Here is a 27830-nt window from a genome sequence, read left to right as displayed (position 1 = left end):
GCGGGCGTGCATCAATGTGCCATGACACCAACCCCCCCCTTGAGATTCATCGAGAAAACCTTCAGAGACATGTTTGGGGGCTAAAACAGGCCAGCTTCGTTTCCTATGAAATACATGTCATCCTGAAGTGGAGTCAGGTGATGATGCATTTTGAGAATGACCCAGGTTTTCGGGTTTTTCGGCTCACTTCCATTTCCTGTCTGGGTGCAAGCTTTGTCCCCTGAGGGCTCCCCACCACCTTATGGTCAACAGCCCCTTAAGGCAGGAAATAGATCACAGAGGCCCCCCCACCTGCAGGGGAGCAAAGGGGTGGTACAAAGCATCTCCCACCCCTATGCAAACCCATATGAGCACTGAATAAATGTTTGGTGAACGAATGCGTGAACCAACGAATGAATAGAAAAATGGATAAAGAGGCTTTTCCTACACTGACAGTTTACACTTCTTACCATTTTTACAGTTAATGAAGAAAACAAGGGTGCCTGGGTGGCTCAGGGGTTGAGCACCTGCCTTGGGTTTGGGGCGTGATCCTGGGGTCCTGAGATGGAGTTCTACATTGGGATCCCCGCAGGGAGCCTGCTTCTCCCTCTGCCTGTGTCTCTGCGTCTCTCATGAATAAATAAATACTATCTTTAAAAAAAGAGAGAGAAAAAAAGAAAACCAGCTCTAGAATAGCCTCAGCTTTGCCCAGTGAGTCCTGCGACATGCACACTCCTCTTTTAATCTGTATCTTTGCATTTTCATTCCCTTTGAGGCTGCTCAATATTCCTTCTCCACGGATTCCACCCGGACAGAAGTTTTACCTGTGGGTTCTTTTCATTTCAACTGGGGCCGAGGGTGCCCTGCAGGGTTTGGAGAGAAGAAGGGGTTGCAGAGGAGGGTGAGGGAAGTGGCCGTGACCTCACAACCCCCAAGTGAGATTGAGCTCTAGCTCTGTGGTGTCATTATTCATGAGCCGTGTGATTTGGGGGGCAAGGTGCTTCCCTCTTGTTCCATCAAAATGTTTACTCGTCGTCTACGTGGTGCTGGCACTCCCCGGGGTGCTTGGACGCACTGCAGTGAGTAGATGCAGGAGGGGCTCGGTGTTTGTGGAGCTCACACACTAATGAGTCGCCCAGTAAGTTAATCATGACACAGGGAGACATCTGACCCTGATAAATGCTCTGAATAAAATGAAAGAGTGTGCTAGAGTTATCCCCTGGCGTAGGGGGTGGGCTTATTTTAGACTAAGTTTGACCAGGAAAGGGCTCTCTAAGGAGGTGATATTTAAAATGAGACTTGAGTCTTGAGAAGGAGCCAGCTGTGGGGAAGGGCGGTCCAGGGAGAGGCGTGCAAAGGCCCTGAGGCAGGTCTGGGTTCTGGCAAGTGCGAGCGACACAATGGAAGCCATGAGTGAGAGCCTGGTGAACCAGAGGGAGAGGTGGAGGAGATGGTGCACTGGGGCTGAGGCTGGAGTTAGGCCGGGTAAGGAGGGGAGTTATTTTAAGATCTCAGAGAAGCCATTGGAAGTCTTTAATCAAGGACTAGATTGTAGGGAAAGGGTGGATGCAGGGGGACGTATTGGGGGAATGGCCACGACCTGAGCCAGAGGTGATGGCAGCTGGGTCCCGCAGGTTGAGCAGAGATGATCATGATCACTCCTAAGCGCAGCTAACACAGGGGGGCCTGGGAATCCAACATCCTGAGCAACACGTGGGAAGCTTCCCTCGGCCTCCCTGAACCACTGGGTCCGGAGTCAGGGTCCACTTGGACCACCCGGCGTTGCCATTTTCTGGTTCCGCCCCCCAAGACTAGGAACATCGAGGGTCGGCCACACACTCCCATCTGTTGGTTGAATCTTCGTGTTTGCTCTTTCACAGTTCCTTCAGCTTTCCATGTCTTGTCTCACCCACAAAAACATGCCGCTGAGCCTTTTCAGAAAAAATGAGCATCACGAATGCTCAACACATTCCTCTCCCCGGTAGAGTTTTGGGTCCTCCATCTCCACACCCAGCCCCTTCTCAAAATGTTGTCACGTAACAGTTTGACATTGCAACTGGCATTCCTGGATGCTCATCCTACAGAGGAGGAGCCTGGCCTCAAGAGCCCGGGGATGAGCCACACAGGCGCCCAGGAAGGGAGAGAAGGGCAATTATTTACATAGTTTTACCATTTGGGTTTTTTTTTCTAGGTTACCCTTCTTTTAAGTTAACACACACGGGGCAATGTGTTGGCAGTCTTCCTAAGTTGGGTGGTGGGCTCACAGGTGTCCGTTTTATGGCTGGGTTTCACAATGTACAAATATGTGCCATCTGTTCTATAATAAAAATAAGGTCAGATATAATCTTAGGCAATTGGAAGATGAAGAAGTGCATCACAGTGAAAATTACCTGTGATCCCACTACCCGTGGGTGAGTGATAACACACACACACACACACACACAGGTACCAAAAGACACAGGTGCACGTAAACTGGGAAAATCTGAATAAGGAGTTTTAATGTCAAATGTCCTGGTTATGATACCATTCTGTGGTTTCACAAGATGCCATCGCCGAGCAGACCAGGTGAGGTGTGCTTGAGATCTCTTTTTACAACTGCCGGTGAATCTGCAATGATCTCAAAATTGAAAGTTTAACTTAAAAAAAAAAAGATTTTATTTATTTATTCATGAGAGACACAGAGACACAGGCAGAGGGAGAAGCAGGCCCCTGCAGGGAGCCCGACTGGGGACTCATCCCAGGACTCCAGGATCACGCCCTGAGCCAAAGGCAGATGCTCAACCACTGAGCCACCCAGGTGTCCCTAAAAGTTTAATTTTCAAAAAGATGACAGCACTTTTTTCCCCCAAACATAACTACAATACTATTATCTCCCTCCCCCCACATTTCTGTAGTGTTTAAATTCCCACTTGCCTCAAACGTAGTATTTTTTGTAATGGTTTGAATTGGGATCTAAACAAGAATGATAAAGTCTCTTAAATCCCTGTGAATTCCTAGCCATCGCCCCCACCAACCATTCATTTTCATGTCTGTTCTCACTACCACCCTCTTTTCCTTGCAATTTATCTGTTAAAAGAGAACAGGATGTTTGTCCTGTAGAGGATCTCAGAGTCTGGGTTTTGCATCCTGGTGGTACATGTCCATATATTCTGTATTTTCCATAAATTGGTCATCCAATGTAGAGGCTTTTGTGCTTTTAGAAACTTAAAACGTGCATTAAGTGTTAAAAATTAAAATGGCCAAGAAGGGTGTAAATTGAAATGTCAGTGGTCTTCCTACCCTATTTCCTCAGGTGTGTTCTCACTTACATGTGTAAATGATCTGTCACCAAATGAGAAGTGCTTTGGGGGGGGGGTTGTTGTTTTGGTTTGGTTTTGGTTAATTATAGAATTTGGTGAAAAAAAACTATTTAGGCATATAAGCACGTGATGCCATTTACAAATTAGGGTGTGGGATTTTTTTTTTTAAAGAATGTAGAAAGAAAATTACTTAAGAAAATTTACTTACAGTGAAATTGACTGTTTTTTGCTAGACCCTTCTGTGAGTTTTAACACACATACAGATTTGAGTGAACATCACCGCAATCAGGATACAGAGCAGTTCCATAACTCAAAACATTCCCTCTTGCCCCTCTGGAGTCAGCCCTTCTCCCTACCCCGGATCCCTTATAACCACAGTGACTTATTTTCTGACCCTATAGTTTTTCCTTTTCTAGAATGTCCTATTCATAGAAACATACAGCATGTAAGCTTTTGATTCTGGCTCCTTTTACTCAGCATGAGATTCACACGTGTCACCATATGTAACAATAGTTCATCTCTTTGTATTGGCAAGTATCCCACTATGTGAATATATCAGTTTGCTTGTCCATTCAGCCTTGAAGGCATTAGGTCATTTCCAATTTGGGGCCATTATGAACAGAGCTGTTCACACCCATGAACGGGTTTTTGTGTGAAGTTGTCATTCTTCTGCAGGAAATAGGTAGGACTGGGATTACAGGATCACATAGTAAGTGATGTTTACCTTTATGAAAAACTGTCAGACTGTTTTCCAGAATGGCGGTGCTATTTTGCATTCCCATCAGTAATGTGTGAGCCTTCCTGTTCTTCTACATCCTCTCCAGCATTTTGTATTGTCGTTGCTCAATTATAGTCATTCCAATAGTGTACGGTGATATCTCCCAGTTTTAATCTGCATTTCCCTGATGACTAATAACATGCATTTTTTTTTCCTTGTACTTACTTGCCATCCACATATCTTTTTGGAACAACTATCTGTTTAAGTAAATATTTTTTTCCTGCTTAGGGATATTATTTGTTTTCTCACTAGTGAGTTCTGAGAGTTCTTTATATATCCTGGATACGAGTTCTTTGTCAGATATGTGATTTGAAAATGTTCTCTCCAAGTCTGTACTTTGTCTTTTTCATATCTTAAAGGTACTTTTTGCAAAGCCAGAGTTTTTTATTTTGGCAACGTCCAATTTATCAATTTTTTTCCCTTATGGATAATGCTTTTGGTATCATATGTAAGAATTTTCTCCAACCCAAGGCCACATAGACTTTTCCCTATGTTTTCTTTGAAACCTTTATAGTTTTAACTTTTTATACTCCATTCTGTGATACATTTCAATTCACTTTGATTTGAGGTGTAGGACTTAAGTTGAGGTACTTTACGGGTTTTTTTGCATATTGATGGTCAGTTGTTCCAGACCATTTGTTGAAAAGACTTATCCTTCCCTATTGACTTCCCTTTGCAACTTTGTAAAAAAATCAATTGGCTGTTTCCATGTAGGTCTATCTCTGGATGCTCTATTCTGTTCCTTTGATCTGTGCCTCGTCCTTCACTAATAACTTTATAGTTGTTTTTAAAATAGGGAGATGAATCCTCAAATGTTGGGTTTTTTTTCCAAAATTGTTGGGCTATTTCAGTTCTTCAGAAATTTTTGAATCTGCTTATCTTCTATCTACAAAAAGATATCTGCTGATATTTTTATTGGAATTACATTAAATCTATAAATCAATTGGGTAGAATTGACATCTCAATGATATTGGATCTGCCAGATCATAAATAGCGTGTGCCTTCATTTATTTTTGTGTTCTTTGATTTCTTTCATCAGCATTTTGTGGTTTTCATTGTACAGATCCCACATGTTTGGTAGCTTTATTTCCCTTTTTTAGGTATTTCTTTTTTTCCTTTTGGAACTGTTTTAAATGGCATTGTGTTTTAAATTTTGGTTTCCAGCTGTTCATTTTAGCATAAATATGCCTGATGTTGTATTCTGACATATCCTGTGATTCTGGCAAACTCATTTATTAGCTCTAGGAGATTTTTTTTTTTTTTTGTAGATTCTTAGAGATTTCCTATGTATACCTATACCTGTTACATATGTTACCTGCTTCCTATGTATACCTGTGAATAGGATCAAATTATTTGCAAATAATTTTATTTCTTCCTTTCCGGTCTGTATACCCCTTTTCCTTTTTTTTTTTTTTCTTCTTCTTTGTCTTTATCTTATTACATTGACTTCCAATTTTTGTTGATTTGTTGAATAGAAGTGGTGACAGTGATTGTCCTTGTCTTTTCCTAATCTTTGAGGGGAAATATCCAGTTTTTTTCTATTATGTAAGTTGGAAGATTTTTTGGTAGAGACCCTTTATCAGATTAATGAAGCTCCCTTATATTCCTAATTTATTCTAAGTTTTTATCATAAATGTTAAAATTTTTCTAGTGTTTTTACTGCATCAATTAATAGGAGCATATGGTTTTTCTTTTTTAATCTTTAATAAATTAGATTACACTGACTGACTTTCAAATATTGAACCAGTCTTGCATCCCTGGGATAAACCCCATTAGGTTGTTATGCATTGTTCTTTTTATATATTACTGGTCTTTTGTTTGGTAATATTTTACTTAGAATTTTTTTCATATATGTTTGTAAAAAGATATTGGTCTATTTTCCTTCCTTGTACTATCTTTATCTGGTCTTGATAGCAGGAGAGTGCTACACTCCTAAAATGAGTTGGGAAGTGTTCCCACTTATTTTATTTTGGGGACCTATGGATTATTTAGAAATCTGCTGTTTAATATCCCAATATTTGGAGATTTTCTAATTATCTTTATGTTACTTATTTCAAGTTTAATTTCATTACGATTAGCAACCTACTTTGTATAATTAATTATTTTAAACTTATTAAGGTTTGTTTTATGACCAAAGGTATTGTCTATCTTGGTTAATGTTTCATATGCACTCTAAAGGAATTCATATTCAGCTATTGTTGTATAATGTTCTATAAATGCCAGTTAAATTCAGCTGGTTTTATTATTATTCAGTTTATCTCTATCATTCCTGATTTTCCATCTGCTGATTCTATCAATCACTGAAAAGATTCTTAAAATCTTCAACCATAATTGTGGATTTGCCTACTTATCATTTAGTTTTATCAGTTTAACCTTTGTGTATTTTGAAGCCTTGCTTTTAGGTGCATACATGTTTAGGATTGTTATAGCTTCTTCATGAATTGACCCTTTTATCAGTATGTAATGTGATTAGAAGCTTATTCCTGGTAATTTTCCTTGCTCTGAACTCTACTTTGTCTCATATTAATACAGCGACTTCAATGTTATTTTGATTAATAGTCAGGAGTATTTTTTATTGTTCTTTTGCTTACCTGTGGCATTATATTTGAAGTAAATTTATTGTAAACAGCATAGAGTTGGTTCTATTTTTTTTTAATGCTGATAATCTATGTCTTTTAATTGATGTGTTTAGACCAGTTACATTTCATATAGCTATTGATATATTTTTTATTCAGGACTACCACTTTATTTATTTATTTTTTTTAATTTTTATTTATTTATGATAGTCATACAGAGAGAGAGAGAGAGAGGCAGAGACACAGGCAGAGGGAGAAGCAGGCTCCATGCACCGGGAGCCCGATGTGGGATTCGATCCCGGGTCTCCAGGATCGCGCCCTGGGCCAAAGGCAGGCGCTAAACCGCTGCGCCACCCAGGGATCCCAGGACTACCACTTTATTACTCATCTTCTGTTTGTTATTTCTGGGTGTTCCTCTGATAGAAGGAAGAAAGCATTAAGGATTCTTCCCATGCCCTTGGAACTATAGTTCCTCTAGTCAGAGGGAAAACTTTCTCTTTTTTCAGAATTGTAGGCACCTGCAAGGCCCCCACTGCTATCACTGTTGCTGCTATTGCTATTACAAGATTGCCTGGGGGATATAGAGGGAGAAAATGCAAAAGAAAAAGTAAATCGCCCCATCTCTCCAATCCTTTGGGGACCTCACCTTTTTTTATTCTCCACAGACCAGAAAGAGAAGGCTTTTCTTCTAGTTCTTTCTGTCTGCCCTATGTGTGCACTTGTGAGTTTCCGGCTATCTTTGTGTCCAGGCCAGGGTATAATGGGAAGAGAGTAAGTGCAGAAAATTCATTGCCAGATTGTTCACATACTGGCTTTCTTTCCCATTCTGTCTGCTACCATTTGCTTTTCCAAATCCTCAGCTGTTCCATGTATACCATCCAGAGTTTTTAGATGTATCAAGTGGGAGAGTTAGATCAAAGTGTACTTACTCCATGTTAACCAGAGCCAGGATCTCCAATGTCACATTTTGGTGTTTAGTTTTTCCTGACTTTTTGCAATGCGTCTGAACGAATTTAGAAATCTACTTTTTAAAATTAATGTGGGGCAGCCCAGGTGGCTCAGCAGTTTAGTGCTGCCTTCAGCCCAGGTTGTGATCCTGGAGGCCCGGGATCGAGTCCCATGTCGGGCTCCGAAGCATGGAGCCTGGTTCTCCCTCTGCCTGTGTCTCTGCCTCTCTCTCTCGCTCTGTGTCTCTCATGAACAAGTGGATAAAATCTTTTTTAAAAAATTAATGTGTTAAAAATGTGTTAACTTTTTGTTACCTAGTGTTTAAAATGAGTACTTCTGAAAATCTTTTCAATTCAGCAAATGTGGATATACATCATTTTTATGTCTGCTTAGTATTTCATTGCACAGGTAACTTTACTTTGCTTAATTTACACTCTGTAGTTGGATCTTTAAGTTTCTTCCGTTTTTCTCCCTTTATAAACAATGTTTCCATAAACTTTGTTGTAGACAAAGTTATGCACTTGTCCAATTATTTCCTTGGGATAAATTCCTAATAGTGGAGTTGTTTGTACAAAAAGTATACACATTTTGAATTTTGATGCTTATTGCCCAACTACCTCCAGAAAATCTACATCAATTATTACTCTCACCAACTGAGTATGACAGAGCAAATCTTTCCATATCCTCGGCAGCAGTGGTTCTTTTTATCTTTTCTAATCATTACCAATGATACATCACATTCTAATATTCCCTTTCTGTGATTATCGATCCCATCTAGAATTATTCAGAATACATTATAATTTTCATTCATTGAATTCAACCAGTGATATTTATTATAAAATTTTCCATTTTAACCATTTTGAAGTGTACAGATTCAATGTCATTAACAACATTCATAATGTTGTACAATCACCACTGTCCACTTACAGAACTTTTTCATCATCTCTGTACCCACTGAAAAGTAATTCCCCATTCCTCCTTCCCACAGTCCCTGATAACTCCTGTTACACTTTGTCTCTGTGAATCTATTGTAAGTGCCTCATGTAAATAAATCATATAATATTTGTCCTTTTTGGCTTGACTTATTTCACTTAGCATGATGTTTTCAAGGCCTATTTATATCATAGTACATGTCTAAATTTCATTCAATTTTAAAGTTGAATAATTTTCCATTGTATGGATATGCCACATTTTGTTTACCCATTCATCTGTTGATGGACATCTGGAGTGTTCCCAATTTTTGGCTATTTTGAATATGCTGCCATGAACATTGATGTGCGAGTATCTGTTTGTGTCCCTATTTTCAATTATTTTGGGTATTTATCTAGATGCAGAATTTCTGTGTCCTATGGTAAATCTATGTTTAACTTTTTGAGGAATCACTGTACTGTTTTCCACTGTAGCTGCACCATTTTGAAATCCAACCAGCAACACACCAGGGCTCTAATTTCTCTACATCCTAGCCAACACTTGTTATTTTCTGTTGCTTTCTTTTTTAAATAGCTATTTCAGTGGGTGGGTATGGAGTGCTTCATCTATTTTTTAAACTATCCTTATTAGATTTTGTTATCAAGGATAAGCTGGTTTTTTCAAAGAATCTTGCCTTCTTTCTCTATGCTTTTGAAGAATTGAAATAGCTTAACATTTTTCCTTGCTAGTTTGATAGAATTTATCAAAGGAACCATCTGAGGCACAATATCACCTTTCTTAAAAAAGATTTATTTATTTACTTATTTCTTTTTATTCATGAGAGAGGCAGAGACATAGGAGAAGCAGGCTCCCTGCAGGGAGCCCGATGTGGGACTTGATCCCAGGACCCCAGAATCACAATTTGAGCCGAAGGCAGACACTCAACCACTGAACCACCCAGATGTCCCAAGATTGATTGATTGATTGGTTGATTGATTGATTTTAGAGAGAGAGTGTATATGTGCGAGAAAGTAAGGGAGGGGTAGAGGGAGAGAGAGAAGAAGAGGATTTAAGCAGACTCCTTACTGAGTGCAGAGCTTGATGCAGGGCTTGATCTCACCACCCTGAGATCATGACCTGAGCCAAAATCAAGAGTGGGACAACTGAGCCACCCAGATGTCCCAACATATTTCATTTTTTAAGAGCTAATTCTTTGACAACTTTCTTTATTTCTTCACTGATCACTAACACAAGCAGTTTTCCTAACTCTTCTGGAGCATTTTGTGTCATTTTTTATTTCCCTATAAAACCATGTGTGATAGACAGGGTTCATATTTTTCACATATTTGTAGCAATATATATATAGTTAGATATATATACAAAACATGCCAACATATGCATATATATGGTATGTATGTATGCTATCTTATCTAATCATTGCCAATGGTATATCACATTTTAATATTTGTTTCTAGAATTTTCAATAGGCTACCATTATTCAAAGTACAATATATTTTATTCCATTGAGTATATATGACATTAACCTTTCCTGAGTCTTTCTTATTGTTCTTTTTTTCTCTCTCTCTCTCTAAATTAGCTCTCTTAAGTATATCTTTATTCATTTGTTCTTGGATTTGTTCAGAGTTCCTCTTCAGTGGGTCCCTCCCACTGAGGTCATGGCAAGGTAACCAGGGGTTATGACTGAGGGCATGGTTTTGAGAGCCAGCTGGTGTGAGTTCAGTGCTCATTCATTGATCTTAAATAATTGTTTAACCGCTCTGTCCTTCAATTTCCCCATCCATAGAATGGGGGAGGATATAGTACCTACCTCATTAGGTTAATACGAATATTAAAGAGCTGATAGTTTTTAAGTGTTTAGAAGAGTGCCCGGCACATAGCCAGCACTATAGAAGAATTTCTTAAATAAATCTAGACTTTCCTCCAATGTGTTAGAAGCCTAGGTCCCCTAGGAGCCTCTCCATTCCCCCAAATATACTTTATCTTCCCACTACTTATGCTAACTGCCTCTTATTTTGCAGAACCACCTCTGTGCAGACAACCACTTTACTTTCCATTCTGCTGCCTGAGACAACCACATCCTCCTCACACATAACCCCAGGCTCCCATGGAGAGCTCAGGTCAGTACAATCGGGGCCAGAGGGGTCTAGTGCACCTGGCTGGATCACGGGGAAGGCCTCTCTTGCAGATGAGAATGCCTCCAGCAGGACCACTTTCACCTTCACCCAGATCCCCCCCACTCAGCTGCCCCAATATTAGAACATCTTGAGAAGTGGACATTCACACTCTTGTACGAGACCCAGCTGCTTGCAGGTCACTGAGCTAGACGTCTGGGATAATGACAATAATACTCGAGATCTATCACCGAATGCTTGCATTTATTTAACAAAAACCTCTGTAGTGCTTACAATCCATCAAGTAGTGATAAAAGCACTTGAATAAATATTAACTCATTTAGTCTTCATAAAGACCCCATGAAATAGATGTTATCATTGCTCCCATTTCACAGAAGGAGAAAGTGAGACCCAGAGGGGACAGGTATTGCTCTCAAGGCCACATAGATACTGTTTGGTCAAACCAGGATTTGACCCCAGCCATCTAGCTCCAGCACCAGGCCCTTAGTGATTTCACTGTAGACTGCTCTGTGCAGACATCAGAAGGATTCGTGGGGTACAGTATCAATGTAATTGTCCTTGTTTTACTGAAAGGGGAATGGAGGCTCAAAGAGGTTAGTTAGGTAATTCACTCAAAGCTACACAGCTAGTAAGTGGCAGAGCCAGGATGAGAACCAAGATCTAGCTCGTTCCAAAACCCAGACTCTTCATGCTTTATCAATCTGGGACAGCAAGGAGAGATGGCCCTCTCAAGATGTGTATCACTTAATAGTCACCCACAAAGTTCCAGAGCACTCCTCATGAAGCTTAGACCCTAATGCCCTTGAAGACCCCTATCCTGAGGGGAGAGCACACCCAAAGCTGGTGCAGCTACCAGGTTGTTACCATCCCTAAGACACGCATCCTTTCTACACATATCCACTGTCATAGAGCCTCACCCAGCCAGAAGCAGCTCCATCTGAACCAGGCAAGCCCGTGAATCCTGGTGTGATATTCCAGGTTGTCTTTAACCATCTGTGGTTTGCACTGGGAGGAGGGGGGTGGAACCAGCATGGTGAAATTCCACATATTTCAAAACCAATTTATTTTGCACTGACTTTAATTATAACAATAGGTGCACACCATGCTGTGTTTTAGGAAGAGAGGTATGCCAATAAAGTTTCTTTGGGTACAACCAGTAGAAACCCATATGGCAAGTTTAATCTTCAAAAGTAAAGAGTGGCCAAGCATTGAAGGAACAGCTGAAGCCTCAGGCACCAGCAAAGGCAGAGAATGGAGTGGACTTGCCACCAGGACAGGAAGAGGTAGATGGTGACCTTGGAGAGCGCACCACGCATTCTTCCCTGCTGACCATCATCTGCACAGGGGTTCACCTGGAGGGAGAGTCTACTGGCCAGCTTGGTCCTGTGCCCACTCCGAGACCCAGACAAAGCAGGGAGGATCTCTGGGCAGGAGAAACCACAGACATCCACCACCAGAGACGTGAAGGATGAAGTCCCCACCCTGCCCGCCCAGCCACTCAAATCAAATGGGCAGAAGGAAACATCCCAAAAGTCGATCCCTGAGAGCTCTGAAGGGAACTTTTCCCATCATGATCAGAACTGCAGTTTTACGGGCTGTCTCCCCAAATTACAAACGTTTATTAGCCTTTCCCACCTTCCTATAGCCCTAAGCGGTTCTGTCATTATAGTGTTAAGAAGAGGGGCACCTGAAAAGTAAGGTATTTATCTTGAGGGTTGCAAAAAAGCAATGTTGCAAAAGCACCAAAGCTATTGTTACTTTGCTATCCCTGCCAACAGGGGCCATGATTACAAACATTGTTAGAACAATCTGAGCCTTTGTTCCATGAGAGTAAGGAGGTCCGGCATGGGATGGAAGAAAAGTGAGCCACATTACTGCAGCTGATGGCGTGTTTGGGTGCTGAGCCTAGATTTCAGTGAGCGGCTGAGGTGCTGAGACAGCTGTCTGCGCACCAGAGGACCCCCGATGAGTCCTCAGCTCTGGTTGGAAGGGCAGTCCATGAGGTCCAGGTGATCAATGTGTGGGGACTCATGGGATCTGGGAGGATGGACCCTAGCTCAGGGGCCAAGGTCAGAGAAAGGCCACAGCATGAGGAAATGGAACCCGGGGTTAGTGATTTTATAGTGATTTTAAAAGAGAACAGACCAGAAAGAGTTTATTGGTAAGTTTCCATTTCCTTCCCAGGGAGGGGATGCTGATTCGGATGGCTGACACCCAGAACATAGAAAAGGGTGATTCTTTTCAATACTCTAGATTTAGGGGAACATCCCTTGGGAATTACAAAGTCAACCTCTTTGGCAATAATTCTGTGTGTACCAAGGGTTACCCCTGTAACCCTTGCATCTGGATGGACACATCCACCACCACCCCCAATTCCACTCCTGAACAGAAGAAGGCTGAGGAAGGACTAAGTTTGATTATTCTTCCGAGACTTCCCCATTCTGATGGGTGTGTTAGTAGGGGTATCCTATCGTTTACACATGCATAGAATGAGATTTATTATAAGGAATTGGCTCACATTGTTTTGAAGCCTGACAAGTCCCCAGATCTGCCATTGGCAAGCAGTAGACCCAGGAGAGCTGATGGTGTAGTTCCAGTCCAAAGGCAGGAAGAAAACCAATATCCCACATAAAATGAACTATGACAAGTAGGTATGGGGTGACCCAGACTGGTCTGCTTGGAAAAATCTTAGATTTTTTTTAAAGATTTATTCATTCATTCATTCATGAGGGACACACAGAGAGAGGCAGAGACATAGGCAGAAGGAGAAGCAGGCTCCTTGCAGGGAGCCCGATGTGGGACTTGATCCCAGGACCCCAGGGTCACACTCTGAGTAGAAGGCAGATGCTCAACCACTGAGCCACTCAGGCATCTCGTCTTAGAAGATTTTATTCATGTCAAGGCTGGACCCCAGGAGAGCTACAACACTGGTGTCTACTGGGTCTCAGGGTCACATTTCTGAACAAATGCCACCCCTATTGCAAAATATGCTAAGAAACAGCCACAATAAAAATCAGCTTTCTCCAATTATACTCTTTGTATCTCTTCCCACCATGGTGACAGCCAGGGAGAAGCCATTCTGACCCTGTGACCTTCATCCTACACACAGGGATGATTGTCCTCTGTGGACTCTGAGCATCTGAGCCCTTGACTCTTTCCATGACTAATAGGTCAATTGTCCAGAACTCGAAGCATATCACCCAAGACAGTAATTCTCATTAGACAGGGCAGTCCATGAGGTCCAGGTAGGAGGACTTAACTATCCACTAGACTATTCTGGGAGGGCTCCTAAAAAAAAAACATAAAAACAAAAAAACAGTATTAGTCCCTACCCTACCCTCAGATATCTGATTTAGAGTGGTTTGGGGTGGGCTAACATTAGTGTTTTTTACAGATTTCTGGGTGGTTCTTCTATGCAGCCAAGATTGAGGAGAGAAAAGGCAGTCATCCTATGAGGGGCTTGGGAGTGATCTGATTCTGTCTGGGATCATGGGGCCAACACGGAGCTGGAATTGCCAAATATCACTACAGCCCCAAATGGTCTGAAATCAAAGAGTGGATCTTGAGCTGCCTTGAGAGCGGGGACTCTTTTTTCCCAGGCAACTATTCAACGCATTGGCTTTTGGTATTCAAAGCCCAGACACACAGAGACAGACGTATGTTCTTCTCCCTTTTCTGGGTAAGCAGGTGAATTGGGCACCTACAAGCATGTAGTTTTAGAAGAGGAGCATCTGGCAAAGAGAAAGCTCTGCTCCAATAGCTCTTGGCCATACACAAATCACCTCTCCCCTCTGAGCCTCATTTTCCCCCAGCTGTCAAATGGGACGAGTGCCTCCGAGGTGTTTGGAGAGGCAAGATGGGGCGGAGGTTAAGAGCTCTCAACCTGGAATCTACAAAACAAAACAAAAAACCAGAGAACCAGAGAGAACAGTACTGGCCCTGCCAGACTCCCAGGGCTCTGCTCAGAGTCCGAGATAATACACCAGAAAACTCTGCACGTCCACGAGTCTGTCTAAAGAAGGTTAGCTGCTCTAACAAATGATCCCAATGTCAGTCGATCGGCACAACGAATGCTTATTTCTGCACGCACATTGCCATCCAAGTCGGGCTCCAGTCTTTCAGGGGTCAAGGCCCCTTCCTTCTTGGGGCACTGTCATCTTCAACATGGCTTCCAATGTCACCACGGAACGGGAAGAGACAGGTGGAGGATAGTGCAGGGGACTTTATGACCTATGTTGTGTCCACCACGTTCCATGGGACAGGACTCAGCGCCCGGCTCCCATCAACTGCAGGAGAGTCTGGGAAATGGAGTCTTCCCGTCCACCTGGGACAAACCTGAAATTGGTTTAATGAACACAAAACATTGTCTTGCCACACCTCTGTAAGACTCTCCACATGTATGCCTTTTGAGCACTATTTATTTTTATTTTTTTAAAGATTTTATTTATTTATTCATGAGAGACCCAGAGAGAGAGGCAGAGACACAGGCAGAGGGAGAGCAGGCTCTGGACCCTGGGATCGCAACCTGAGCTCAAGGCAGATGCTCAACTGCTGAGCCACACAGGCATCCCTCAAGCACTATTTAAATGTCAGATATTAATAGTAATGTGATGCCTAATAGTGATACCCCACCTCCTGGATGGAGGGGGAGGGAAATCATTATGAATGTCATTTATTTATTGGCTGTTCTAGGAATAATGTTAGACATGCATGTCATATATGAACAATCCTTAGACACCTGAGGCACAAGAAATATCTCTTTTTCTTTTGTTAATCGCATCAAACCCAGCTTTCAGCACTCAGTTTTCAAGACTAGTGCAAATTCCAATGTCATTCACTCGGGGTGCTGTTCCCCTCTTTGCCATCTTCTAAGCCCAAGGGTTACAGAGTCCTCACGATGGGAAGAAGCCATTGTGGTCTACAGTCCACTGGAGCTGTAGCCCCTGCCCCAATTGCACCCCACCCCGGACAGGTTAGCCAGGTGTGCGTGGTCTATAGGGAGAGAGGGGGTTCTTTTGAGATGTTCTTGAGCGAGTGCTGGCAAAGGTGACCCGGGAGACCGCAGCAGAAGCCCTGAAGCGCAGTGTAGCACTCACCTGCCATCACCTGCTGCCCCTGGTAAGCTGGGTCCCAGCCAGCCCTGGTCTTTCTCCTTCCCTGGGTCCCCAGTCCTGGGGGACCCAGCCTCCCACCCTTGGGTTCCCATGTCCTCTGTCCCCATCCCTTTGAGACAATCCAGCTTGGCTGTCTCGGTCCCATGGCCAGGGGTCTCTGCCTCCAGGGGCCAGATACAAGGTGTCAATGAGCGAAACAAGGACAGTGGACACTATAAAGAACCAGAGTAGCTGTGCCTCCGTCTCAAGGGTGCAGCGGCATCGCAGCCCTGTCCATCTCCACATGTGACGAGAATGCACGCCTGGTGTCACAGACTTTCAAAAGATGCCAAAAACCCAAACTTTTATGTAAAAATCTCCTGATTTGTAAATGTAAGCAGCTGATTCCTTCCTTTTTTTTTCTTTCCAAGACCCTCTATGAGCCCAAACAAAACACGTCTGCAAGCCAGATGTGGACCAAATCCTGAGCGTTGGTTCCGGCTGCCCAGACTTTTGAAAACAGACTTTATTTGGAGTTGTCTCCTGGGGCTACTGGCAACTTCTCTATTTTTCTCTGAAACATAAAAGCTAAACTCCCTGTGCAAGGCAGGGGAACCCAGGGCTCAGAAGACCTCAAAGGCTTGGCTGCCCTTCTAGTGGGGGACGGGACAGGGAGGAGATGGTGGTTGTCACTGTTTTAAGTCTGTGCCGATGTCCGTGGTGAGGCGGGGAAGGAGGGAGGAAGAAAGTAGACATAACACAATGTTTTAATAACTTGGCCCACATTAACTCGTTCAATCTTCACACAAGGCAGAGATAGTAGACAGAAAGACGGCTTGTGACCAGCCTTCGTGCCAGGCTGAGTGATGTCCTTGCACCAGTGGGGAGGTTGCACAGACTCCGACCATAACAGCTGCCCACTCTCAGCCTCAGGGAGACTCAGGAACAGGCCTCAATGTGGTCCTGGGGGGACCCAGGGAGAGGCAGGAGAAAGGTGGGGGGCTCAGAGAAGCCAGGGGGCCCTGGCCGACTTAGCAGAGCTCACGCCAGAGCCCCCCCTGGGGGCATGGTCCCTGAGCACCAGCACCTTGGCAAAACACATTCTGACTCCCAAATGGCCACCTGCTGCTTTTCTAAAAAAAAAAAAAAAAACCCACACACACACACAACTTCAATCCTGCCTACTTCCAAAGGAATACGAGGCAATTACCACACATGCTAAGTAGAAGATAGAGCAAGAACACCAAAGAGGAGCAAAGAGGAGACGTCCCTGGGCCCGGAGAGGAACTGATTTTCGAGGCTGGGCCTCACTTTGACTGCAAGTTTCCTGACAGCCAAGCAAAAGAGGAACCCCTGAGACATGTGGTTTTTATTGTCTGACAACCAAAGAAAGCACCCTTGCCCATAAAGGCGAACACTTGGTTAGAGCTAGCCGTAAAGAGGAATTTAGGGCATGGGAAGTGTCTCTCATACTTCCTGTGTGAGTCTGGAGCTTCCAAGGAGCAGACATCATGACAGGGTGGCCACGCAGGAATTGAGGTGGGGACACGGCCGAGGGGCAGGATACGGAGAGGATGCTGACGGCCGTCCAGCTCCGAGGGAAGGAGAAAGAGGAGAAGAACTGGTGGAAATGAGTTCCGCTGATAATGTGGCCAAGTGGGGCTCAGCAGGAAGGTTGGGGACCCCCCCCAGCAGAAGCCAGGCAGCTTGAGGAGGAGGTGCCACGGTGGCCAGCAGCATGACCCCGCGCCAGTCAGGTGCACAGCCCAGAGCTGTCCCCCCAACCACCCTCCACCCCTGCCCCTCAGCCAGCTAACCTCCCTGTAGTGGGAGATGGCCCAGGAGCCCCCTCGCTGCCGACCCTTGTACCGCCCTCACGCTTTGCCAGGTCAAGATCCCACCGTCGAGGAAAGCATGATCCCACGACACTCATTCAAATGGCGAAGACGACTTTATCCAAGACAATCACCACAGGGGGCAGAGCTTGGGCTCAACCCCGAATGACACAGAGACATCTGGGGAGTCATGAGCCCATGAGCCGCGTGGGGGCCGAGTGGGTGGAGAATCAGTAGGAGGAGACACGGAGCTTCTGGATTCCTGCTAACAGTGTTCTGCTAAAACGGGGCTGGGCAGGCGGACGGCAAATCCCGGGCTGAGGTGGGGGCCCTGGTAGGGAAGTTGACCCAGAGGAGCCGGAGTTAAGTTTGAGGAGGGGGCCAGCCTATCCCCTCTTGTCCCAGTACTTATCTGACATGAAATTGACTTGACATTTAGGAACACGTGATACATATATTTTTTTTTGAACACACATTAAAATGAGTGTATGATGATTCAGGTCTCAAGACCATCTGAGTGCCCCCTAAAACCGCCCTGTGTCCCGCCAGGAGCACCCCCATGGTGCTTTGGGGGATGCTGGTTTTTGCAGGGGATGCAGAGCTGCCACTTGAAAGGCTCTGCTGCACGCCCCGTGTGCTGGTGGCCTCACTCTAAGCTGGTCACTTGGGGGCACCTCTTGGGTCATTTTGGGGCTTACAGAATGGGGCTAAAGAGGGCCTCAGGGAGAGCAGAGGTGGGGGCGAGTGTGGCCAGGGGCGCTGAGCTTCAAAGCTCCTGGCTGGCTTCAATGCTCGCCCTACCCCTGCTGCCCAGATGTGGAGCTGGACCTCCAGCGGAGTGTACAGGCCGTGCTCCGGGAGCTCAGCGCCCAGGCCCCCGCCCTGCAGAGCAACCAAGGTAAGAGCCAGCCGGCAGCCCCGGCCCCCGCCTCCTCTTTCTCACCCACCTCCCCGATTCCCCTGGCAAACAGAGTTCCTCTTGACCCTCTGGGCCCGCATGACTTCCAGAAACGTGGCCTGATGTGCTGAAATGTGAACACTACCAGCCCATAAGCCACAGGCGCGCACACCCCTGTCCCCACGGGTGCCCCACATCCCCACCCTACCACCCTGAGACTCTGCTGTCCTCAACGGGGAGCAGAGCAGAATTTCTCCACCTGCGAGGAGCTCACCCCTGTTTTCCCAGAGCCAGGCGCCCGGTGGCAGGGTGGGGTCAGATCTGTGGCTGCTCAGAGTCACAGTCTGGGGCTCCCAGGCTCAGGGTCCTGCTCAGCGGGGTGGGGGCTCCCCTCTAAGAGCCCCCTGTCCTGCCCGCGTGTGCTGGGCTCCCCTTCGTCCCGGCCAGGCATGTGGAGATGGTCCCTGCACAAGAAGGTCGAGCGAGATCCTGCCAAGAGTCCGGCGCTGGTCCGCATCCTACTCAGAGAACTGGAGAAGGTGGGTTCTCGGGCTCTGGGGAGGCAGAGGGGCTTGGGGGGAGGTGAGGCCAAGCCAGCTGGGGCCTCAGTCTCCTCAGTGCTGTGCCCCCCCAGACACTGGTCATTCACTGGTTGCCTGCATGATTTCCAGGAGCTAAGTGTCCGTCCCGCACTCCTATAAGGACATTTCTTTCCTTTCCACTGACCCCTATGGTTTCGCTTGACCTAGCATATTGCAAAGAGAAACTGGAGACCGTGACCGTAGATGGAAATCCCCACTTGCAGAAACTGAAAACGCGGATAAACACGAGTGCATACCTATTGAAAATGTTTTCTTCGTTGTTCCTGTGCCCCCCACGCCACCCGATGCTCTGCGTGCAACCGTTTGGGAAACACGGCACTCTGGGAGCCTCCACGTTGGGGCTTGGCACCAGTTCCTGCCCCGAGTGGATGCCCCCACCCCCTGGGTCCCCAAGCCCAGTAAATGCCCCTCTGTGTCCTGTTTTCCAGGCAGAAAGCGAAGACCTCCGGCACGTCATCATCCCCTTGCTGCACACTCTAATGTACGTGCTCACTAAGGTGAGCTGGGCCGAGTGTCTGGAGGTTCGCGGTACCCCAGATACCATCGCCTCCCTCAGGGGACACCCAGTCTCTGTCTGGGCGAGCCTAGAACTCTTGGGATCGCCTGCCCCAAACTGGCTTCTCTGCACCAGCTGTGACGCCCTCTCCCTAACCCACGGAGGGCTGTTCCCCAGGAGGAAGTAGGGAAGTGGGAAAGGCAGCGTGCAGAATGTGCCAGAGCCCCGGGGGGAGGCCGGAATGAGGTCCCAGGGATTGCTCCTCTGCGCGCTGGGGGCGGCACTGACCCCTGCACAGGGAAGTGCCAGGCCTCAGAGATCGTGTCTTGGGCACAGTAACCAAGAGCTGTCAACAGTGGCATAGGTGGGAGTGGGCAGCGAGGGAGACGAAGGGGCAAGAAGAGGAGCTCAGGAGCTGCTGGGATCCAGGGGCAGGATGGAGGAGGGGGAGCCCCCCTCCCCGGCACTGTACCCAAGCATCATGCCTACGGGATACCCCAGTTTTGAGCCTGGGCCACTGCAGGAATGTGCTCCCCCGACCAGCAGAAGGCTGGGGATGGGGGTGGTTGAACTTGAGTGGGGATGTCCAAGAGGAGGCATCTCACAGGCGCTGGGAGCAGAGGCTGGGGTGCTCGCCTGGGAGGGTCTGGTTGTCAGGCCCACCCTCCTTGCCTCCGTCCCACTCTCCAGCTCCACCCAGAGCCCTTTGGTGACCCAGGGCTCTGAGCACCCGACTCCTCCCACCCAGGCCACCGGCATCACGGAGGAGCTGTACCGGAGAACCTACACCTTTTGCACGAGGCTGCTAACCCTGCCCGCCCCCTACTGCACGGTTGCCTTGGACTGCGCCATAAGGCTGAAAACAGAGACAGCTGTCCCAGGTAAGAGCTGCCCCAGGAAAAAGATGTTCCAGGTAAGAGCTGCCCCAGGTAAGAGCTGTCCCGTAAGATCTGTCTCCAGTGAAAACCTATCTCAGGTAAAAGCTGCCCCAGGTAAAAGCTGCCCCAGGTAAAAATTATCTTAGGTGAGAGCTATCTCAGGTAAGAGCTGTTCCAGGTAAGAGCTGTCCCAGGTAAAACTGCCCCAGGTAAAAGCTATCTCAGATGAGAGGCATCCCAGGTAAGAGCTGCCCCAGGTAAAAGCTATCTCAGGTGAGAGCTGCCCCAGGTAAAAGCTATCAGGTAAGATCTGTCCCAGGTAAAGACTACCTCAGGTAAAAGCTGTTCCAGATAAAAGCTATCCAAGTAAGAGCTGACCCAGGTAAGAGCTGCAGCGCCACTTCCGTCATGGTCTTGCTTTTTCTTCAAGCTTCCTGGAGCTAGAAGGTTCTAGCACCTTCTGTGAAGGTGACGAACGGGGTTCAGAGACTGGGGGCTGGCCGGCTGATGGGGTCTGCTTTGCAGGGACGCTGTACCAGAGGCTGGTCATTGCCGAACAGAACCTGACGAGTGAGCTGTACCCCTACCAGGAGAGGTGAGTGGCCCCAGAGAGGCTGTCGCCTTCTGTCCCCTCCGGGCATAGGGACTCCGTGACCACTCCCTGAGCGGGACCAGGCTGGATGGAGAGCAGCCCCAGCAGAGCTTCCATCAGAGACATTTGTCCAGCAGTAGAGCGTATCTTCGAGGGTGGGCAGGGCCGGCCTTCTCCGGCTGCGTCTTTCTTCTTGGGAGGACCCCAGAGCCATCCTGCTCACACGCAGAAGGTGACACAGGAACTGAGCCACCTGCAGTTCTGTCCTCCACCTCCGTGCCGTGTGCAGCCAGGCAGCCGCGGGCACCACAAGCACCCCGTGAAATCTGGGGCTTTCCTCTGTGTGTTCCCGGCCCCTTCGCATAAGCTTGAGGAATTGCCCACCTTTTGCGTTGGAAGGAAGGGCTGAGGGAGTTGGGGCGTCCTGCCTCTGGCCCTGCAGGCGCCTGCACTGACCTAGCACCTGAAGGCACAAGCTCGAGGCGGTGTTCATGGAGGGGGCGGTGCGGGGAGGCGGAAGGACCCAGGGGAGCAGGTGCAGGAGGCTGGTTTTTCTGGTGATGGGGCGATGAGAGGAGACGGGGCTCACTCAGGGTCCAGAGCTCGTTTGGGCGGGAGGGATTTAGGGTCCCTCCTAGAGGATAAACTCATCCCTGGACCATGATGCTGAGGCGCAGGGAGCAAGATTGGGGTTGGGACTTCCCTGGATGTGAGACCGGCACCCCCTGTCACCCTCCCCACCCAACAGGGACACACTGCCCCTGACGGCTCCTATTTGCCACAGTCCCCACCGTTCCCTATTGTGTTCCTTCCATAGACTTTTGGATTCAAGCCTCCTGTTTTCGAAGGAACAAAACACTTAGGGGCTGCCAGGCGCTGAGGGTGCCCCATCCGGGGGGCTCTTCTCCTGCTGATCATCCTCACCAGCTTCCACCCTCCCCGCCACCTCTGCCCACAGAGTGTTCCTCTTCGTGGATCCTGAGCTGGTCTCTCCCTCTGTGTGCAGCGCTCTGCTGCTGGAGATCGAGGCGGCGCAGGTGCAGCAGACCCCAGAGGCCTGCATGCGCCACGTGGTCTCCCACGCCCTGCAGGCAGCCCTGGGGGACGCATGCCATGCCAGTGCCCTGCAGAGGAAGCTGAAGGTAATCACCACCCTGTCCTTAGGGGGCCCTGCATGCCCACGCCAGTGTTCCTCCCCTCCCCCTGTTCGCATACCACCTTTCCCCATGATCGAAAATGAGTGCACACTCACGGTGGAAAATCTGGGAAAAAAAAAAAAAAAACCATCTTTGCACGGATGAGTGCGCTGTCATTTATTTAACTCCTGCCCCTGTTCCTACGGTGGGCATTTCGTTCATTTCCAACACTCACCCACCCACTCCTAATTTTTTCCCTCTGGCTCCGCCTTGCACCCCTGTACACGGCCGAGGCTCCAGTAGATTGGAGATGCTCCAGCCAAGGGTTGCTGTACCAGGTGCTGGGCTTCTGGGGTTGGCGGGGATGCCGCCTGGGGCCTGTGTCTCCCCCCGCCCCATGGGGGAGGCGATCTTTCCCAAGGGGAAAGCTCCAGTCCTCTGGAGACACTAGGTGGGATGGTGGCTAAGGCTCTGAGCTCAGGTGCCGCTGCTACAGAAGTGGGGGTGCCCTAGGGGGAAGGGTCAGCCACCCCCCACTTGTCCTGTCCCAGGAAGGGGGGTGTCAGTCCTCCATGCAGCCCTGTTTCAGACCTTGCTTTGCCCATGCATCTGATGTGGCCCTGTTCCTCTTGTTGCTCTCCATCTGGAACCTTCCATCCATACTCTGAGCCCAGCACCTTGGATCCTTCCTTTGACGGTGCTTTGTATACGCTGGGTCCTTCCTTAAGCCATGAGGACTGTTTTCCGTCATTCCTCTGCTCTCCGAGAGCCCTTCCTGCCTTCAGGATCCCCTTCCTTTGTGGTTGCCCGCAGCACGGGACCACGTCATGGAGGAATGCGCCCCCAGTCATACCCAAGCGCCGTGTTGGTTTCTGCCCACACACCTCTGGCCCCAATGAGGAGGTTTCAGCCCTTGCTCCCCTCGATTGGCCATGGGTCTCAGTCGGGGAGGGGATGAGCTTTCCCAACCAGCTGACCCAACAGCTGGGTGACTGGTGATTGTTTTTGGCTCACCAAACAGGCCATGGTGAAGGTGTCCTTTTGATACAACTGAGTCAAACATGTAAGAAGGCTGGTTTTGGTGTGGGAGTGTTTTGCTTTTTTTTCTTGATGTGGGCAGCAGCTGATCCCAAGCGTCATGCCAGCCCCAAGTTTGAAACATCTGGGGTGCAGGGCTTGGCTTAGAAATGAGGCTGAGCTGGGTTTGAGGGTGTCAGGAGTGGGGAGGATCGAGAGGTGCCAGGTCAGGAGTGGACTGGGGTTCAGGGTTGGAATCCACAGGTCTGTTACGTAGGCGATTTTGCAATACAGAAAAAATCCTGAAAGTAAAAGCTATGGGTTAAAAAAAAAAAAAAGCTATGGGTTTTTAGGCATAGTCAAAATGTTTTGCCCTCCCAGCACCACCCCCCCAACCCTTTATCCAGAGCCTGCTGCTCTAAGTGTCTAGTTTTGTGTGTAGCAAATTGGGCGAAGGCGATGGAGAGGAACAAGGAGAGACTATAGGGAATGCGTCGGGGGATATTCAGTTAGAGACCTGTGGATGCTTGGCGTTAGGATGTCCTTGGCGCCCAGGCACTGCTCCTCTGCAGCTGGTGCTAGGGCTGCCTGGGTCTCTCCAGCACCTGTCCACCCCCTCCCACCCGCCCTAGAGCTCCAGCACCCTTATCTGGAGTTCTGCCCCTAGAGGCAGCTTTACTGATGCTGTTTCCAGCCATATCTGCCGGCCTGGGGACCTGTGGAGCCTGGGCGAGGCAGCGCGGCCAGTCACAGGCTGGTGGCCTATCTGTCCCCCAGCTAACATCCCATCTGCTGAGGCCTGCTCTGAGGCCCAGGTGGGGAGCAGGACCAGCTAGCTAATGAGGTCTCCAGGCTGGGAGATTGGCTTGGGACAGCCCAGCTCCCTGACCCCTCTGCGCTGTGTTCTGGGTGCTAGAGATGCGGTGTCTCCAGGCAGGGTTATCCTGGGTGGGGGGTATGGGGAGAGCAGGAGTTCAAGAACCAGGGGAGGCATTGTTGTAAAGGCTCAGGAAGCCAGAGATCTCTGGAGGGATGTGGGGATGAGGCGAGGCAGGGGGTCTGGAGACACAGCCTGATAGCCTGGATTTCACTGGGTGGGCGGTGGGACTGCAGACCAGCCCCAGCTCTCAGGGTCACCTTTTCCCATGTTCTTCAGTCTCCTGAGCGCCAGACAGAGTTCGCCCGCAGCTGGTTCTGCAGGAAACGCTGGAGTTGAGCCAGTCTTTCAGGGTAATCTCAAGTGAGGGTGACAGACTGGGCCTTTTTTTTTTTTTTTTAAGATTTTATTTTGTTTATTCATGAGAGATGCAGAGAGAGGCAGAGACACAGGCAGAGGGAGAAGCAGGCTCCCTGCGGGGAGCCTGATGCGGTACTCGATCCCAGGACCCCGGGATCATGCCCTGAGCCAAAGGCAGATGCTCAACTGCTGAACCACCCAGGTGCCCCCCCTCAAATCTTTAAAAATAAAGATTTCTGGGCCAGGACTTTATACTTCCACATCTTCTAGCTATGGGAAGTGGGGTGTCGGGTGTCCACAGGGATGGGGCCGGACCATGGAGGTGGCTTTCTTCGGCTGAGACCAATTTTGAGATTTTTTTTTTTTTTAAATTCATGGAGACACAGGGAGAGAGAGAGGCAGAGACACAGGCAGAGGGAGAAGCAAGCTCCATGCAGGGAGCCTGACGTGGGACTCGATGCCAGGTCTCCAGGATCACGCCCTGGGCTGAAGGCGGCGCTAAACCGCTGAACCACCCAGGCTGCCCTGAGACCAATTTTGGAGAGGGGACTCAGGGGACCTCTGGTGGCTGCCAACACTCCCAGCAGCGGGGCTCAGGAGTGCCTCAGGCCCGAAGACAGGGATCTGCGTGGTCACCATGGCATTTATCACACCACCTCACCCAGGGTCAAAGCCAAAGTCGTTACAATGGCCTACAAGACCCTCAAGATCTGTCCCACCACCTCATTTCCCCTTTGATTCCATCTGTTTTCATCATCTATACTCTCCCATTCCTGTGCTCTGCTCCAGCTACACAGGTCTCCTTATTGTTCCTCAAACACACCAGATGTGCTTACACCCCAGGGCCTTTGCACTTGCGGTTCCCTATGCTTGGGATGTCCTCTCAGATAACATAGCTCTCTCTTTCACTTCCGTTAGGACTTTACTCAAGAGTCACCTGTTGCGGAGACTTCTCTGATCACTCTATCTAAAATTTCAGCCCCTCTCTCCAATTTCACATTCTTCTTCTCTGCACATTTTCCCCTTTAGCTGTTATTTATCACACTATGAAGTTTACTTATCTTTATTATCACAGAGAAAGAAAGAGGTACACTGTAATACAAACTCCCTGAGGACAGGCATTTTTATCTGAATCCCAGCACCTAAAACAATACCTGGCTCACAACAGGTGCTCAGTAAATATTTAATTGATATATTTATAAATTAAGCAACAAGATGACATGGATCCTATGACCCCTTCCAACTCTGACTCTGTATCCCTCTAATTGCATTATTTGTTCATTCCGCAAATATTTATTGGAGCCCTAGCTACTCAGAATAATCTGCTCTCTCTCACTCAGGAAGTTAGGAACCTGCTTGGCAGACCCCTAGCATAGAACAGAGGTGAGAACAGGCCCTGCTGTGCCTGCCCATGTTCTTGTTAGAGCCCCTCATCGTTGTCTTTTTTTTTTTTTTTTTTAAGATTTATTTGAGAGAGAGAGAGAGTGGAGGAGCATAAGGAGAGATAGGAGGACTCTATGCTGAACATGGAGCCTACCATGGCCTGATACCACAACCCCCCAGACCACATCCCAAGCCCAAATCGAGAGCCAGAGGCTCAACCGACTGAGCACCTCCAGCCGTCCTGGAGACCTGCATCTTCTAAACTATGAGATGGGATTTGGTGGTGGTGGTGGGTGGGGGTGAGGGAAGATGGCCAGGGAACATAATCTAGGGCACTGGTTCTTAGAGTGTCAGCACTCTACCGCAGGAGGCAGCCAGGCCAGGGCATGGAATGCACAGACTTACAAAACCTCTTTCTATTAATTTCCATTAAGGAGAAAGGCTCAGCTTGGTGCTTTACCTCCAACTTCCTTTTAAAAAAAAAAAAGATTTTATTTATTCATGAGAGATACAGACAGAGACACAGGCAGAGGGAGAAGCAGACTCCATGCAGGGTGCCTGATGGGGGACTCGATCCCAGGACCCCCGGATCATGACGTGAGCCGAAGGCAGATGCTTAACCACTGAGCCACTCAGGTGCCCCCCACCAACTTCTTTAACACTGACTTCCCTTAAAAGAAGGAAGCAGGCATACCTGGATGGCTTGGTTAAGCCTCCTACCCTGGGTTGAGGCTCAGGTTGTGATCTCAGGGTCGTGAAATTGAGCCCCATAATGCAAGTCTGCTTGAGACTTTCCCTGCCCCACACCCTGGCACGCATGCACTCGCTCTCTCTAAAGCAAATAAATAAATCTTAAGAGAGAGAGAAAGCTTCAAGTTCTAAAGCCTTGGTAGACCACAGTACCTGGCTAAAACTTAAGAATAGTATTTTGTAATCGTTATAGTCACCTTTGTAACTGTCGGTGTAGCATGCATGACCCTAGCCTTTTTATATAAAGTAGCAACATAAATTGTCCCTCTGAAATAGTTTAGAACCAAAAAAAAAAAAAAAAGTGCTGATTGAAAGAAAAACGGCAAGTGAATACTCGTATAGGTGGTATGTCAAGGTAGCATACGAATGATAGAAGTTTAGGAAATCCTCAGCAACTCTTTCTTGAGCATCAGGTATGTGCCCAGAGGTGTTTTGGGTGCAGCTGTAAGCATACGAAGCCCTGCCTTCCTGGAGTTTGCATCCGGGGGCCGGGGGGGGGGGGGACGGGGGTGTCCAAGGATGGCGATCCCTGCCCCCTCTGGGGGTTCCGACATTGCAGGTGGCCATGGTGTGAGGGACAGAGGGGACCCGCAGGTGCAGGCAGCATGGGGGAATGTCGGGGCTGGGCTGGGTGGGTAGTGCTGGGCCCGGGACCCAGGCTCTGGCGCCGCTCCCTGGCAGGCCAGCCCTCGCGGCGCCCTGGAGCGCTATTTCCACGCTGTGGTGGCAGCGGTGGAGCAGATGGCCAGCGACCCCAGCCCGAGCCGCGAGGGACACCAGGAGAGGCTGGAGGAGATCTACTGCTCGCTGCTGGGGCCGGCGGCCGCCGCCAGGGGACGCTACTGCGGTAAGCGGGCGGGGGCCTGCAGGGGGCGCCAGAGAGCAGCGCTGCACCTGCCGCTGAGGCGGCGGGGGGACGACCTGGGGCGCCCCAACCCCGGGAACTTGGAAGGTCCTGGGCTCAGAAGGTGGGTGGTTTGGTCACTAGGACAGCTAACACCTGCTAACGCTGCTGATGTCCTCCACCCCAGCTGCTGTTCTGGGCACTTGATAGATATAGGGATATATCAAGGATTATAAATAGGAATTATATATAATTCATATATATATATATATATATATATATATATATATATATATATATATATATATAAAGATTTTAGTTATTTATTCATGAGAGACACACAGAGAGACACAGGCAGAGGGAGAAGCAGGCTCCCTGCGGGGAACCCGACGCAGGACCTGATCCCAGGACCCTGGGGTCACGCCCT

General features: G+C 48.0%; 1 protein-coding gene across 7 annotated transcripts in view; it reads left to right on the top strand.

Annotated features, from left to right (window-relative positions):
• PIK3R6 (phosphoinositide-3-kinase regulatory subunit 6) overlaps positions 1-27830 on the top strand; it is a 56383-nt gene that overhangs the window by 5813 nt on the left and 22740 nt on the right. For 2 of the 7 annotated variants that reach the window (XM_049110207.1, XM_049110206.1), the window contains exons 1-7: positions 18250-18468; positions 18916-19007; positions 19503-19567; positions 20315-20447; positions 20970-21039; positions 21995-22178; positions 27241-27406. In XM_049110207.1, the coding sequence (XP_048966164.1) occupies positions 18272-18468; positions 18916-19007; positions 19503-19567; positions 20315-20447; positions 20970-21039; positions 21995-22178; positions 27241-27406 (907 nt within the window). In that variant the 5' untranslated portion in view covers positions 18250-18271. Of the gene's footprint in view, positions 1-10528; positions 10628-18249; positions 18469-18915; positions 19008-19498; positions 19568-20314; positions 20448-20969; positions 21040-21994; positions 22179-27240; positions 27407-27830 lie in introns of those variants that run through there. The other 5 variants (XM_025428396.3, XM_025428395.3, XM_025428398.3 and 2 more) reach the window with 5 other exon arrangements.

Source organism: Canis lupus, chromosome 5, assembly GCF_003254725.2.
Source record: "Canis lupus dingo isolate Sandy chromosome 5, ASM325472v2, whole genome shotgun sequence".
In the NCBI taxonomy this organism is placed as follows: domain Eukaryota; kingdom Metazoa; phylum Chordata; class Mammalia; order Carnivora; family Canidae; genus Canis; species Canis lupus.
This window is presented reverse-complemented; position numbering and strand designations above follow the sequence as displayed.